The sequence below is a fragment of the Hippocampus bargibanti genome, linkage group LG07, assembly GCF_051943395.1.
Source record: "Hippocampus bargibanti isolate YZ-2025 linkage group LG07, ASM5194339v1, whole genome shotgun sequence".
NCBI classification, from domain to species: Eukaryota; Metazoa; Chordata; class Actinopteri; order Syngnathiformes; family Syngnathidae; genus Hippocampus; species Hippocampus bargibanti.
The window spans coordinates 23,021,671-23,038,220 of record NC_142740.1 but is presented as its reverse complement, the minus strand read 5'-3'; the positions used below and the strand labels follow the sequence as shown (position 1 = coordinate 23,038,220).

At 45.7% G+C, this 16,550-nt stretch overlaps 1 protein-coding gene across 3 annotated transcripts in view; it reads right to left on the bottom strand.

The window, feature by feature from the left end:
- The window catches only part of camsap2a (calmodulin regulated spectrin associated protein family member 2a), a 43,429-nt gene that overhangs the window by 7,849 nt on the left and 19,030 nt on the right, over nt 1-16,550 (bottom strand). For all 3 annotated transcript variants that reach the window (XM_089000635.1, XM_089000636.1, XM_089000637.1), the window contains 10 exons: nt 16,504-16,536; nt 15,718-15,859; nt 14,867-15,006; nt 8,305-8,401; nt 8,136-8,229; nt 8,018-8,049; nt 7,773-7,842; nt 5,601-7,653; nt 4,745-4,881; nt 4,007-4,230 (listed from right to left, as the gene is read on the bottom strand). In XM_089000635.1, the coding sequence (XP_088856761.1) occupies nt 4,007-4,230; nt 4,745-4,881; nt 5,601-7,653; nt 7,773-7,842; nt 8,018-8,049; nt 8,136-8,229; nt 8,305-8,401; nt 14,867-15,006; nt 15,718-15,859; nt 16,504-16,536 (3,022 nt within the window). The remainder of the gene's footprint in view (nt 1-4,006; nt 4,231-4,744; nt 4,882-5,600; nt 7,654-7,772; nt 7,843-8,017; nt 8,050-8,135; nt 8,230-8,304; nt 8,402-14,866; nt 15,007-15,717; nt 15,860-16,503; nt 16,537-16,550) is intronic.

Genomic DNA, 16,550 nt, shown 5'->3' with positions numbered 1-16,550 from the left:
CCCGTCCATTTCTTGGGAGGGCCCCACCATTCAGGGCTGGAGCCCCTACTGCTACGCCAACTGCCTGCGGTCGGCAACGGCAGGGCGAAACCCCTCCCGCGGTGGCCCGCCCGAGGCCATCTGCCTCAAAGGCGTGCCACAGTGCTACCACGACCTGCGGGAGGTGTTCAGCAAAGACAACGCCCAATCCCTGCCGCCCCACCGACCGTATGGCTGTGCTATTGACTTGCAGCCAGGGGCTCCATTACCGGACTCCAGACTTTACCACATTTCACAACCGGAACGGGAAGCCCTGAGCACTTACATAGACTCCTCTCTAGCGGCGGGACTCATTCGCCCGTCGCGTTCCCCGCTGGGCGCAGGGTTTTTCTTTATCGATAAGAAGGACGGATCCCTGCGCCCATGCGTTGACTACCGGGGCCTGAACGACATCTCCCCCTCATGGATTCGGCCTTCGCGCCCCTTCAGTCCGCCACCATTTTTTCTAAATTAGATCTTCGTAGCGCCTACCATTTGGTCCGTATCCGTGAGGGGGATGAATGGAAAACAGCATTCAAGACACCTTTAGGGCACTTTGAATACCTGGTGATGCCGTTCGGGCTCACGAACGCGCCCGCCGTTTTCCAAAATCTGATAAATGATGTGCTCAGGGACTTCCTCAATGTTTTTGTTTTCGTTTACCTTGATGACATTCTTATTTTTTCTCGCTCTGCAGAAGAGCACCAGCAACACGTCCGACGGGTCCTGGCGCGGCTCCTGCAAAACCGGCTCTACGTGAAGGCAGAGAAGTGCGACTTCCATGTCCGCTCTCTGTCGTTCCTGGGGTTCGTCGTGGAGCAGGGGCAGCTCAGGGCCGACCCTGCCAAAACCAAAGCGGTGGTGGAATGGCCGATCCCAAAGACGCGCAAACAGCTTCAGCGGTTTTTGGGGTTTGCCAACTTCTACCGCCGCTTCATTCGCGGGTATAGTCAGAAGGCACTCCCCCTCACTAACCTCACGTCCACCAAGCTCCCATTCAGGTGGACTCCCGATGCTGAGGGGGCATTCAACCGCCTCCGTCGTGCCTTCACCAACCCCCCTGTCCTGCGTCATCCCGACCCGGAGCTCCCGTTCACGGTCGAGGTTGACGCATCCGAGTCCGGAGTAGGGGCCGTCCTTTCCCAGCGCTCTCCCACCGACCAGAAGCTACGCCCATGCGCCTTCTTCTCCCGCCGGCTCAGCCCCGCCGAGGCCAATTATGACGTCGGCAATCGGGAACTGCTGGCGGTCGTCCTGGCCCTGCAGGAATGGAGACACTGGCTTGAGGGAGCTAAACACCCCTTCACCATCTACACGGATCACAAAAACCTGGCGGCCATCCGGTCGGCCAAGAGACTTAACTCACGGCAGGCCCGATGGTCACTCTTCCTCACCCGTTTTGATTTTTCTCTCACCTACTGCCCAGGGTCACAGAACACCAAGCCCAACGCCCTATCCCGTATCCATGAGCCGGCAGAAAGGGAGGAGACCACCGCCAACATCCTGCCGGCCCAGCGCATCCTGGGCGCCCTGAGGTGGGAGGTTGAGAGAAAAGTCCAGCAATCCCAGGGAACTACCACCATCCCCAGGGGCTGTCCCAAGGATCGCTTGTTCGTCCCCCCCCCCCTCTACGCACTGAGGTGCTCATCTGGGGGCACACATCTAAGATAGCCTGCCACCCGGGGGTCAACAGGACGATCCAACTCATCGCCCAACGGTTCTGGTGGCCGGGGTTCAGGAGGGACATCACCCTCTTCGTGAAGGCCTGCCCGACCTGCGCCCGTGGGAAAGCCTCCCACCAGCCCCCAGCCGGACTCCTCCAGCCCCTACCGGTTCCGTCCAGACCCTGGTCCCACATCTCCGTCGACTTCGTGACAGGCCTCCCCCCCCTCCCGTGGCAAGACTGTCGTCCTCACCGTAGTGGACCGATTCTCCAATTCGGCCCACTTCGTTCCGTTAACCAGGTTGCCGTCCGCCACCGAGACGGCTCAACTCCTGGTTAACCATGTCGTCCGTCTCCACGGGATTCCGACGAACATCGTGTCGGACCGGGGACCGCAGTTCGTGTCCAAGGTATGGAAGCGTTTCTGTCGGTCCCTAAGGGCATCGGCGAGCCTGTCGTCTGGTTACCACCCCCAGACCAACGGACAGACGGAGAGGAAGAACCAGGACCTGGAGGCGGCCCTCCGGTGCGTGTGCCTCCACAACCCGGCGTCGTGGGCCCTGCACCTACCCTGGGTGGAGTACGCCCACAACTCCCTGGTCTCCGCAGCCACAGGTCGGTCCCCATTCATGTCCGCCTGTGGCTATCAGCCGCCCTTGTTTCCCACACAGGAGGGCCAGGTGGAGGTCCCGTCTATCGATCATCACCTCAGACGGGCCCACAGAGTCTGGAAGGAGACCAGGGACGCCCTGTCACGCACCGCATCCCGGAACCGGCGGGTGGCAGACCGCCATCGGCGGCAAGCACCCAGCTACCAGGTCGGGCAAGAGGTCTGGCTATCCACGAAGGACCTTCGGCTGGCAGGGTCCTCGGCTAAGCTGGGCCTACGCTTCACGGGTCCCTTCCCCATTGAGGCCATCCTCAGCCCGGTCTCGGTGAGGCTCCGGCTACCACCCACCATGCGGATCCACCCCGTCTTTCATGTTTCCCTCCTCAAGCCAGTGGAGACCAGCCCCTTAGCCCCCACGCCCGCCCCCCCACCTCCCCCCCGGATATTGGACGACGGACCAGTCCACACCGTGCGGGAGATACTGGACTCCAGGCGCAGGGGCAGAGGAGTGCAGTACCTGGTCGACTGGGAGGGCTATGGACCTGAGGAACGTCAATGACTCTCACGTTCCTGGATCCTCGACCCATCTCTCACCCGGGCGTTCCATGCGGCTCACCCATCCAAACCTGGTGGGCCGCCGAGAGGCGTCCCTTGAGGGGGGGGAACTGTCACATCTCGTTGCCATCCTGGGCGCGCCCCGCCCCTCCTGTCACCTCCTCCGCCAATCATGGAAGACGGCCCCTCCAATCATCATTCACCTGGGTTCCCACAGCTGATTGTCATTCACTGATTGTGCCTTCTCTCTATATCTGCCTATTGCTCACTACCGTTCTCCGTCGGAGTATTTTTGGATGTCGCCGTTACCACTACCGTGTTACCAGGTCTGCCATTGTTAGTTCCTCCACTCTTCCCTGTTTGTTATTTTTGATGCATGTTTCAGTAAAGACACTTGCTCCTTCCAAGCCTGTCACGTCGTGTATTTTGGGTCCTTCCCCTTTGCCAAACCCCGTCGCTCGAGTCCTGCCTTTTTTGCACTCGAGCGTCGTCACAATATGCAAATATATTGTTGATTTAATAGAAGTTTTGTCCACAATGGGTGAAGGAGGAAAATACCGGTAAATGGATTTTGTTGCAGATTTACTGTTAAAGCCATTTTCAAGATGGACTTTTCTAGAAAAAAATGGACATCATTAAGAAAGGTCGGTCAGTTATTTTCTGGCTAATGGTAGCCTCTAGTGTACTTGTAGTAAATCACACCACGATTTTTTTCAGTCTGGATTGATTCAGACGGAGCACTACTAAAGGCCTAACAATGAAATCCACGGTCCGCCACTGACGTTAAGTACGTATATGCTGATTGGCTACACCGGTGAAATACAGCTGCATAATAGCATTTGATACAAAAGCAGTCACAAAAAGGAAATCAACCTTTTCATTTGTGATCAGTGTGGTCAGATATAACTGTCATGATGTTGCTACACAGGTAAGGGTAACGATTGTAAACACATCAAATGGAGAGCTCTGAGTTGGTAAAAACTGATCAGAATTCCCCCACTATTTGATTTAATGTGGAATTATGTGTGAGTAATTACATGTCCAGTCAGGGTATATTTTTTACAATACTCACAGATGTTAAAATACTTTTGGATGGCATACACAGAGAAAGACAAAGCCTGAATTGGCACATGGAACCTTGCGCATGGTTCTGTGGCTACCTGTAGCAGCTCTGACAGGAGTTTTGGGGGAGTCAATACTGTCACGGCGGATCGACTTGGTACGACCTCGTCGTTGTTTTGTGCCGGTAGCTGGACGGGATTTAAAAACCGTGTCCATGTCTTCCATGACTTTCAGCTGCTTCCTCCTAAGATACTCCTGCTTGATGAATTCCTTTCTGGCCTTGTCTTCTTCTTTTCGGATACGCTCCTCTTCCGCTTTTAACCTGGTGAAACAATGCAATGATAAGTCAAGCCATTATTCAACAAAGCATTTAGTGGACTGATCTGATAGTATCTTCTTCTTTTCCTTTCGGCTTTTCCCATCAAGGGGTCGCCACAGCAAATCAGTGTCCTCCATCTTTAGAGGTTTGATCCACATGTTTGTTTTGGCCAAGCTTTTACGTCGGATGCCCTTCCTGACACAACCCTCTGTATTTATCCGGGCTTGGGACCGGCACAAGAAGACTTATGTCCCTTTGTGGCTGACAGTATATTTCACTTTAATTTCAATTTAACCTGATTATGCTACGCATTTTGAAAACAAAGTATATTATAATGAAATGTAAATTTCTCCACTGCGAGACTAATAAAGGCACATCCAAATCCAAATCCAAATATTACAGTTAACAAGGGGGTATGCATGCATGTAAAAAGTGTTCAAAAATCAGTCAATAATATTCAGAAACTACCATATCAAATAAACAGTGAGAAGGGTTTAAAGAGCTAAAAAGAGTTTACCGAGCCTCTTCTTTCTTTTGCTCTAGCTCCGCCTCCTGCTGCATCCTCCTCTCCTGGCTTTCCTTCTCTCTCCTCATCCTCTTCTCTAGCAGTGCCGCTCTCTTCTGAACCATGTTCTCCTCTGCCTTTCCATCCTCCTGAGAAATTTAGGAGACAAGGTCAGGTCTCCTCACCCTGATTGATAAAGTATGACCAGAATAAAGATTTATTCACTAGACAGTAGATACAGTAGTTCCACATTTTGTCACAAAATGACAGGGATCACAGTTGAATTCACTAAGTCATCTATTTAGTAGTGGATCCAACTTTATGTAAAATAAAATGCCACTGTTACAATTTCAAGCACTTTAAGAATAAACATGATGCTGCTTTTCAAACTCTGAAATGTAACATTCTCATAAACCTTTCATGATTACATTTTCAGATTGCCTCGTCAAATGTTTGTGGCAGGCTTGTTATTATTATTATTGCAAAATGAAAGAGCAACTCTACTGATGGTCTTCCAATTGTTGCCATACATCAGCAGATACCCAAAATCATCCACTGCAATTATTTTCAATATGATTGCCTATTTTGTGTGAGCATCGCTAATTACTACTCCTCATGATCTATGTAGCTATGAGTGCACATCATCACATTGGGATATGAATTATGCACACCAGACCCACTTCTGTGACCCACATTGCAGCTCAAACTGCAGCTGGTAAACTATAAATGGCAAGATGATGTCACCCTCGATTTTCCTGAATCATTTTAGACCGCCATGTAAAAATGAAACACACACCAGTGGACAATTAGAAGTTCAATATTTCTGGAGGGCAAACTATGATAAACAACCTTTGAAACAACACCTTACCTTGAAGAAGAAGCTGCAACGCATCCTCTGTTCATCCCCCTGGCCTTCTGCATCTTCGATCTCCGTCTCTAAGCCGTCATCAAGCGTCAAGTCATTTAGCGGATTCACAATTGACAGGTGAACCTCAATCTGGTTGTTCTTGACTTCCGGCACTGTGGGGATCTCTGTGGGGGTTATTGTGAATGTCTCAACCACAGGGTGGGCCAGAACCTCAGCGAATGTTGACTGTACAGGTTTAAGATCTCCTAATTTTTCTATCTCAATGGTGTTTGGTTTGCTGGGAGCATTCTCTTCGATTTTAGCCTTTGAGTCTTCTTGTGTTTGCCCTTTGTTGGGTGAGTTGTGAGAAGATGTAAAAATATGACTAAGCTCTTTGTCTGGTGAGACGAGTATGTCTGTCTGCTTGTTGGCAAGCTCAGGACTGGCAGCTGCAGGCGTCTCACCCATGTAAATAAAGGAGTTATCTGAGGGCAGACGGGGAGAAAAACGTCGCAGTCTGGGAATGCTATCCACAGACTGCAGCGCGCTGAGGATACGGTTGTAAGGGGCCAACTTGAGCTCATTAGGGCGAGCGGTGCGAGGGTTACATGAGTGGAAGGAGGCGGATTTTCGCTTAATGCTGGTCGGAGAGCGATGGGCTGAGCCAGAGGAGTCCGCCGGGGAAGAGGGTCCTGAGGATCGAGTCACATTGCCGCCTCTTCCGTATTTTGGCTGTGAGGGGTTTGCTTGAAAGGGAGGGCTGACCCATTCCCGCTGATATTGCTGCTCCCTCATAGCCATGATGACTTCTTGCTGCTGCGCAAGTCTCTGCATCTCAGTCTGTAGGAAGGCTAAAGAATGATTGAGCTTCTCGATAGATCGTGTATACCCGGCAAGATCCCCTTCAGTTAGCTGGGTGTGCCCTTGACCTCCGTCCTCAACTCCGCTCGGAGACTTTTGCCAACAGCAGCTCGTGCTGCTTTGCTCCGCCCCATCGGGCGTGTCTGCACTGCTTCGACCACATCTCAATGTGGTACTCAAAGACTGGAGTTCGCCTTTAACATTTCCTCCTTCCTCGGCTCCACTTGCAGCTCCGTCACCTCTACGTTTCACCACATTAAGAAAGGCAGAGTGACCCACCTTTTGACGATGTCTGGTAAAAGCTGCCTCCACTTTTTTTTTCTGCGCTTCAATAGCTTTCCTTTTCTCCTCCAAGCGCATTCTCAGCTCAACCATTTCAGTCGCCATGACCTGAGCAGGGTCACCGTGTGGAAGGTGGACCACTGATATCTTTGCAGAGGGGGTTGGCACTTGTTGACGAATGGGACTGTGTTCTGGAGTTGGGGCCCAGGAAACAGATAATGGGAGACCAGAATCACAACCTTCAGGAGTAGTTTTAAGGGAACTGCTGCTCTCTCGCCCTGAGTCTGGTGCTGATGGTGTGATTTTCTTCATCTTTTGCTCAGCAAAGTTGGTCATCCTCAGCGCTGAGGGGGATTTGTTCTGACTACTTGGGCAAGGGCTGGGACTATCCATATCAAGGTCCATGTTCACGGAGCAGTCTTTCAGGGATGAATCCTCATCCAGCATGTCCTCTGTGTGGATGTGTATGCCGGTGTCAAGCTCGGTGGTGTCTGTTTGGCTCAAATTTCCTTGAGCGTCCAACTCGGACAAGGGCGCCAAATTACCACGGCTGGCTCCAAGTTCTGGACTGTGCAGGAAGAAGCCATTGTTGATACCTTCCATGGGGGGGCGACTTGGGCTGTGAATAAGCTGGAGGGCCTCTTCTATGGAGGGAGTTGTCATGGCAGATCCGCTAGGGTAGCTTGGCCTTTCAGGGTCCAGACCAGCTAGACTGTCTGGGCAACCCTCCTCCTCAATGGCAAATCTTGTGCCATTAACTGGTTGGAAGGAAAGGTTCCGCTTCATCCCAGGAGGAAGGTGGTGGACCTTAAAACCAGAACCATCATCAGTGCTGATAGACCTGACCATACCACGTGTGGCAGAATGAGGTGCAGAGGTAGCTTCTTCTTTGTCCAAGGGAATGTCAAAAGACACTCCATACGGCCCAGGCCTAAGAAAGCAGAAAGACTTCATTTAGGAAACATATTGAGGAATCATGATACAATATTGTGCTTAATTTTGAAAAGAGAAAAATCCAACATAATGACCACTGACATATGCAATACTGACCTTTTCTCTTTTGGCCAGGTCCCAAGGTTGCTGTCAACAAAGGACATTGAGGTCGATTTCTTGATCCCACCTGGTTGATGCAAGCAACACAATCCAGTATGTACAAAATATTTTGACTTCCTTATTTATGGTCAGTATCTTGTTTGTGCAGAATACTGTATCTAGAATAGATGCCTTTTCAGATGGATAGGTGACAGTCATACTGGACTTCACATATTGTAAGCAGGGGGAAGAAAAATAGATACCTGAATTTCTTGGCTGGGATCGCAGGGGCAAACTAGAAAAAGAGGAATATAACATTAAAATTGTATTATCATTAGCAACTAACACAGGTGACCAATTCAAATTCACATATTACCACACCTTGGTCGTTCAGGACTAGGGGATCTTTCCATGAAACTCCTCTTGGTAGCTTGAGAGATTGGAACGGCAGGGATATTCTTTAAGGATGAAAACTCTGGCAGGGAGGAGAGGTGAAAAAGAGTTCAATTTTCACTTGTGTACCGGGAATGCAGGATCGTCAATGACTTACCTCGGGTGTCATTGTCCAAAACATTTGGCTTCACAAAAGAGGGTTTGACCTCTTCAAACCACCAAAAGAGTTCTGCCATAAATGCCAAGTAGTTATTCTGTGAGAGAATTCAAAGATAAACATTAAATCACAGCACCCACCAAGTATGCCATTGATATTGAGGAATCTCCTCTTTTGCAATTCGCATTTCCACTAAATTCAACAGGCTCTTAGATTATTATAACACCAAGTTTTGGTAAAATCATTTGTGCCATATTTCCAGTATTCTGCTCACTTCTCAAAGTAATGGATTGCCTACCGGGCAAACAGGTCTGTGGAGGATGCAGTCAACATCGGACTGCACCACATCCTCGACCACCTTGACAACACAGGAACCTACGCAAGGATCCTGTTTGTGGACTACAGCTCTGCGTTCAATACCATCATCCCAGAACTCCTCATCCCCAAACTTCTCCAGCTTGGTGTGTCCCCCACGATCTGCCAGTGGACCCGCAGCTTCCTGACAGGACGGACACAACAGGTCAGACTGGGAAATATATCATCCACAACACGAACCACGAGCACTGGAGCCCCGCAGGGATGCGTCCTCTCTCCATTGCTCTTCTCTCTCTACACGAACGACTGCACCTCAACGCACCCAGCTGTCAAATTCATAAAGTTCGCAGACGACACCACGGTCATCGGTCTCATCAAAGACGGCGACGAGTCTGCGTACCGACAACAAGTGGAGCGGCTGGAGCTCTGGTGCAGCCGTCACAACCTGGAGCTGAACACGCTCAAGACAGTTGAGATGATCGTGGACTTCAGGAAACATCCATCACCACAGCTACCCCTCACACTATCCAACTGCCTGGTGTCAACCGTTGAGACCTTCAAGTTCCTGGGAATCACAGTCTCCCAGGACACGAAGTGGGAGGTCAACACCAACTCTATCCTGAAAAAGGCCCAACAGAGAATGTACTTCCTGAGGCTGCTAAAGAAGCATGGCCTGCCACAGGAGGTGCTGCAACATTTCTACACGGCTGTCATCGAATCCATCCTGTGTTCTTCACCGTTTGGTTCGGGGCCGCCACACAAATGGACAAAATCCGACTTCAACGGACAGTTAGGACGGCGGAAAAAATCATTGGCACCGCCCTACCCACTCTCGAGGACTTGCACACTGCAAGAATCCAAACTAGGGCGCGGGAAATCCTACTGGACCCTCCACACCCTGCCCACCACCTTTTCCAGCTACTCCCCTCAGGCAGGCGCTACCGATCCATGCGCACCAAATCCAGCAGACATTTAAACAGCTTCTTCCCCCAAGCCATTAACTCTTTGAACTCTTTGAACTCTTTCAACAGTAGCCAAAATGGAACTGTATAGTGCCACTTAGCAGTTTTTTTTGACGACGATACTAGTGCAGCGTGTTCTACCGGAAACAAATTCCTTGTGTTCTACATACTTGGCAATAAAGATGATTCTGATTCTGAACATTCATAGCGGCCTGCTGGCCCGGGCAAATGCATCACTTTGTTGGGCCACTATATATGGTTAGATGTGGCGCGACTGGGCCCCAGAGGACGAGACTGAATTTTACTACTTAATATGTGCTCGCTTAATGCATTTGTGTTGCTTTGTTTCCCTCGACTGGCGGTGTAACAAAATCATTGTTTCAACACATTTTTATTGAATCGTGTGACACCTCTGGTAATATACAGCACACTCCCCGTGATTGTGGCCAGTTTCGCTTTATTGCATCTCAGTGTTTGTGCCTTGGAAAAGCATTGCATGTTGTTGTTTTTAACAAAATACTATCGTCATGAAAAAGAAACAAAAAATAAAGCTCATTCAACATTACTCTAGCTTCCAACTTCCTCTTGGAGTCTTTTTGCTATCTGTTGATTGGTGGATAAATAGTTATTCATTTATTAGGACATCAATTTTGTCAATTAATTGTTAGACATGTAGACATGCAAGAGATATCACCGAGTGTGTTTGGTTGGAATAGCTCAATGTATACTTAATTATTAGTTTATTGCAACTGTTGACATTATTATGCCGACAGTGGCAGTTGAGAGTGGAGGTTATGACACTAAAAGGAAGAAAAGATCAAGAAAAAAGGGGCCAAAATGACGGTAATAATCAATTCAGCAACGGTAGATGAGTACACATATTTTCAACACATATTTCCATTCCTTTAATACACATTAAATCAAAGCAGTTGATCACATGTAATTTAGTCTTTTTTATTTTATCACAAAAACAGAATCAGGTTTAATAACCTGATTAAATACTCTTTAAGAAGCACTAAACACGTGAGTTGATCACAGCCTTTTGTTTGGCACTCCCGAGATTAAGCCATGTTGTCATTCCCATGTGCAAAACTAGAACAGTGTGACGAGAACGACCTTGAGTAAGCATGTCACCCCTAACCCCTCCTCCTCATGTGCCCTCAGTGGTCTGCAGACAAAGGCAATGCTGTACAGCTCAGCTCTCGAGATATCTGATTCACTTCATCAGCAACATTTCTCGCAACCATTCATTTCCATTTGCATTATCGCGCACTCAGACCGAACCACAGTACGAGAAGCAAAAGAGTGAAACAAGAGGCAATTAATATTAGGGATAAGACACCCCCCTCAAGAGTAACTTCACATTCTAATGGCATGGTTACCAAGCCCTTCCACAAAAAGCAAAACATCAAGAATAAATAACTCTACCCCCAGATCTTTCAAACAACACCTTAAAATCTATTTAAACTGAAAATAGTTTTTCTGCTTGAGTGTGCTGTTGCTGGGAATGTGTAAGGATGAGTGGATTTGTGAGAGGTTATACTGCTGTATTACACTGGCGCTGTCAAGATGCGTAAGACAAAAAAAAAGATGAATAAATAAATACATACATAAACAAAAATTAAATAAATAAAGAATATATGTAGAATATATAAAGAGTATATGTGAGCCAGAAAATTTGTAAGATTGTTGTCACAAAAGTATAGTACAGGTATTTCAAACCTGGACACTGATTTTTGAAGTGAAAATGCACCTGCTTGAATTGCGGTGGTTGACGAAAACATTAACATGCTGGAGGAGCCTCGCGACTCGACCCGGTTGGCCTCTTTATGATTCTACACCAGACATGGGCAAACTACGGCCCGCGGGCCACATACGGCCCGTTAGGCTTTTTAATCCGGCCCGCCGAACTTGCCCAAATTATAGTAAAACAGCATCTAAAACTCATCAAAAAGTTAGCCAAGAACAGGGCAGATAACTGAAAAGTTGCCTGGCCCAATTTTCACAATTTGAAGCACAATGAGACAACTAATCACATTAAAAAAACAATGTCACGAAGTATACAGTTTTTTTTTTAATCAAGAATGCACCGACTACAAATGCTACCTTGCTTAATTTACGGTAAATGTGCATCGCTGTAGATTTTGCTGCAGTAGTCAATTGTCATTGCGGTGCACAATGCAACGTTTGCATTGCTTTCTACGAGCCACTAAGCCCCTTTCATAAGTCTCACGTACACTTCACAGTCACGGTTTAATGTAAATTTACGTTTTGTAGCATCACATATATTGTTAGCTTCTTTTGAATCTTTCTTCTGGGCTGAGGTTCTGTGCATCTATTTTGGAAAATGACATGCAATTGCACGACTTTATAACGCTTGCGAAAGTCCGGAAGAAAGAAGCAGGCTTCTGATTGGCTGCCGTGCCGAGTATGCAAATTTCAACTGCAGGTAGTCTATGTTTGTGTGCTCGGCGACGGTACACGTGTACTGTTTGCGAGTGAAGGCGAGGGCGTCAGTGGAGAGTTTGTTGAGCACGCGGTCACGACAAACCATCTATGATTTGGCGGAATTTAACACAAGTAGGTATTATTGATCTTGAATATTTCGTTGTGTAATAACATGTTTTGAATGTTGAAAGTGATTCAATTTTTCAATAAATGTTGATTTTTTTAACTTTGCCCCTTCAATGAAAACTTATTAAAAACAGACGCAATCTTGATAAATCACAGTGCATATGTTATTTTAATCTATTTCCATTTCCTCCTCCAAGTATCTGCGAAATAGTATGTAAACGCCATATTCCTTGAGACAAATTTATTAACTGATCAGGGATATTTTTCACATTTGGGTTGAAGTGTTCTTACTGTGCTATGAGGTTTGTACACACTACATTTAAAGGACAACCAGCACCTTTTTTTTTGTCTCCCACTGACATCAGAAAAACGTTTTATAGCATCTAAAATACCCAAAACAGGCAGGCTGATATTTTTAGTTAAATGAAAAACACCAATAAAAATGACTTCAAAATGCATCCGGAAATGGCCAGTTTCAGAAGGTCCCACCCCCCTGTTCGTGACGTCACGCCAAGACGTCTTGCCTTGCTCGAGAATCAAAACAATGGCTTCAGATTCGGAGAAGTGTTTTCTTGTTACTCATCCAGTTATGAATAGGATTCAAATAGTTCTGAAGAGGAAAGCATAAATGTTTGCAATTGATTCAAGGAGTCCTCCCATATCAATTTGAGCCGTCAAGGACAGCAATGTAGCACCCAGAAAATGCAGAAGATTGCGCCCAAGCTCCGTTGGAAATGGGCTGATTTGTCAGCTGGGAATTTGTGTCAGCGAATATCAAATAGTTGTCTTGGTGCAACACACAACGATTCACCATGGCGTTATTTATGTGTTTTCCTTTTAATTTCGCCATCAACACGGATCAACACGAAGTTTTCAGACCAAACAAAGTACCCAAAATGCATTGTATGTCGCTTTCTCGGTCAGGGGCGGTCCAAACATGACGTCACATGGGGATCGTCATCAACTCGAAAACAAGACTTCGTGAATATTCAACGTAAGTCTTAAAACGTAAACTATAGCTATATGCTGTGGAATCGTTGTAAGATACACTCAGTCAAAGTCATTTGAAGTGATTTTATAAATTATGGACATAACTTGTCCGGAGGCGTCGGTTGTCCTTTAATGCTTTAGGTTTAGTATTTCCGGCCCAAACACTCCCTCCAAATGCTCCTGGCCCGGCCCCTCTGTAAAATTTTAGAACCCAATGCGGCCCGCAAGTCAAAAAGTTTGCCCACCCCTGTTCTACACCTACTGTTTTATCTTTGTCATTTTTGTTTATACTACACCCAAGGAAAATTAAGTTCAGTTCAATTCAAAATTCATGATTGAATACTCATGACACAAGTCAGTTAAAATGTAATTTGCTCACAAAAATGATTTGTCCATTTTGAGTGCAGGTAATTGTTGTTCATGTCCTCTTATTTCAAACACTATTAGGATAACACCCCAACTGTAAACCTTCTCCTCCATATAACCAACACGTCTTGACTCCATCTCTCCAATAAAGTCTGTTACGCACTGCTAATGCGGGTGTGACTGCAGGGAAAACTGGGTCAAGGTTGCCGAATTTAGTAGCCTTTCATGTAGTTCAAGCGAAACCGGGGCTCTCACGAAAGACAACCCTTGCTGATTTTTTTTCTGTGTCGTGTGATCTGTGTCAAAGAAATGTCGAAAGTCTCCTGTTAATATTATCCAATTTATTTTGTGGGAGGATTTGTGTGAATTGATATTTGAGATATTTGAATTTGAAATGAATGCCGATCTATGTGACGGTTATGTATGCCCTTGTATAAGAATGCTTTCAATGCACGACAAACATTTTATACAGTCAATAATTGTACATTGTTTTTCCCCATGCCATTTAATTATCCTGTAATGGTGATAAAGTGGCTTGGGAGACGACACTCACACATATTTCAAAGTGGACCATTTTGTGTTGAGGAAACTGCTGTGTTAGAGTATGTAGTTACATTTCACTTTGTTTTCAATCTCATGGCACTGCATTTCAAACAGAGTTTGAGATGAAGAAATAGTGCATTCTTCCTAGTGAAAAAAAACAAAGACAAGACAAATTTGGATTCAAATGTTTTTTCCAAGGACTGACTCAGGAGTGATCATTTTGCCTGTCTTGGCAGAAGACCAAACAATCTGCTTTTATATTCTTTCTATAACACACTAGAAAACCGACACTGATTTGTTGAGCAGGATGTAGTTTGAACAGCGACAGGACATTACTTTGGAAAAAAGGACATTACTTTGGAAAAAAGGAAGTCTTGGGTCAGCTCTCGCTTTGCTGTTATAATGACCTTTTCACAGTGGTCAGTATGATACATAAACAGTAAATGGTAAATCAATAAAGCAGATAAATACATATTTAAATCAGACATTTTCACAAAACCCGATAGAGGAGTTAGAGCACCATTCAAGTGACATTGTTTTTGATTAATATATAATATTAATAGCACAATATATGATTGGCAAATGACAAAAACTGGTGCAAGACTTGCAGTTTTACTACTCTCTATATAACCTGCAGTGTTTACAACACTTCTGCTTTGTCAGTAATAGCAAAGACATTTGTTTGACAAAGAGCATGGCCTCAGCAGCAGTAGCAGCAAAAATAGCAACAACAATAACAATTAAAATATGTGAAGACGTCCCATGTTGTTATGAGTTTTATTTATTGTATTTATTTTTTTGCTGAGGAGTACCTTGAGAGTGGACGAGGCATAGAGCATATCCTCCAAACTGAAGTGGCAGCAGCCTTCCAGGTTGTCTCGACAAAAGTGCTGAATGAGGTGAATGTTGTAGAGACGATCCGCCATTGTCATGTTCTGCTTTAGACACACATCTGAGAACGCAGAGGGAGCCATCAGCCTGCTTTTGCTTTGATTCTCTTTGGTGAGTATGTGAGGTTGAATGAGATCACTAATGGCATGTAAGGCTATTTAAGTGTTGGTGAATGAAGACTGAATGATCAATGATTAAGTGGGAGGAGTCACAAAAGAAAACAATGTAGACTCATTGATCTTTTGTTTTTTCTGTGTAAATGTGCCTGATTAGGAAGCCATGGTCACACATAATCAAATGTAAACTATCTTAAGAGCTGATGTGATTTTGTAGCTTTACATTCTGTTGTGCACAACAGGTAAGTTTGTCTCATTTGCCTTATTTTACAATGAGATAACTCAAAAAAGAAATTATTATTACATAGATAACAATACGAACTTTGATGGGGTCAGTGTGAAATAACTACAGTATTTAAATCCAGAGTCGATGAATTAAATATTGGTTCCACTGCCAAATCAACTCCCACTCCCCCAAAAACACGTGGACTGAACAAATACAAGTTCGGGACATTGCAACTGTGCAATGAAAGAATAAGTATTTGTATTTTTGTGATTTTTTTCCCATTAATCGGACAATTGAAACGCAGACATGCTAGTGAATATAAAAATATTTTTTTAAATGACAAAATGGACATGGGAATTTTGGGAGTGGGATTTTGGTCTGAATTATGTGTTTCTGAATGATTGTCATTATGCCACAAGAAAACCCCTACCATCGAGAGGCAGAATCTCGGGGCAGTAGAAGTGCAGCAGACTACCCAATGCCGATCCATCTATGCTGTCCTTCAGTAGGTTGTCCACTGGGGGGATCCAGGGCATCACCTGGCCGCTGCTCAGTTCCTTCCTATATCGGGCCTGAACAGCAACAACATGAGTCAAAGTCGGAATAGTCTGCACATTACATTGCCCTGCAGGGACAGGTATGTTTTTCTTTTGCTTTTGGATAATCTATTCAAATGTTTCATTTCAGGGAAAATGCAGGTGTAGGTAGCAATTTCAAGAGAAGCATTATTCACTTATCAAATTTGTTGTTGTTCTTTTCCGAGTGTAAGTTATGCATCTATATTTTAATAACAATAGAGAATATGCAATAAGACAAAAAAGCAATATGAATGTTTCAGTTGTGTTCAGATAGTGCAACCTCAAGAAAGCCTACATTCATTCCCTGCCAAGTGCTGCCAGACGGACACAATCATTTTGGGACAAATTAGTCCTGTTGTGTTTTGGGGTACTTAACTGGTAATGATCACAATTTTCATTGATTTTCGTAATTTAACACTTTCTCAAGCACCTTTTTCCACCTGTTAGATATTTTGGGGTATTGTGGACTCAAGGCTTAAAGTCAAATGCATGTGTACTGTATGCTAAGCGGGTTTGCTCCCACACCTGGTTTATTTTCCAGCAGTGTAAAACTACAGAAACAAAAACTCAAGGAGGCAGTAGTAAGGGTCATGAATTTTACAATGAAAGAAGGGATTAACATTGATGGGTTGACTTACAGGCACAAGCTTCATGTACCACTTGGTTGGAGACTGCAGTAGGAAAA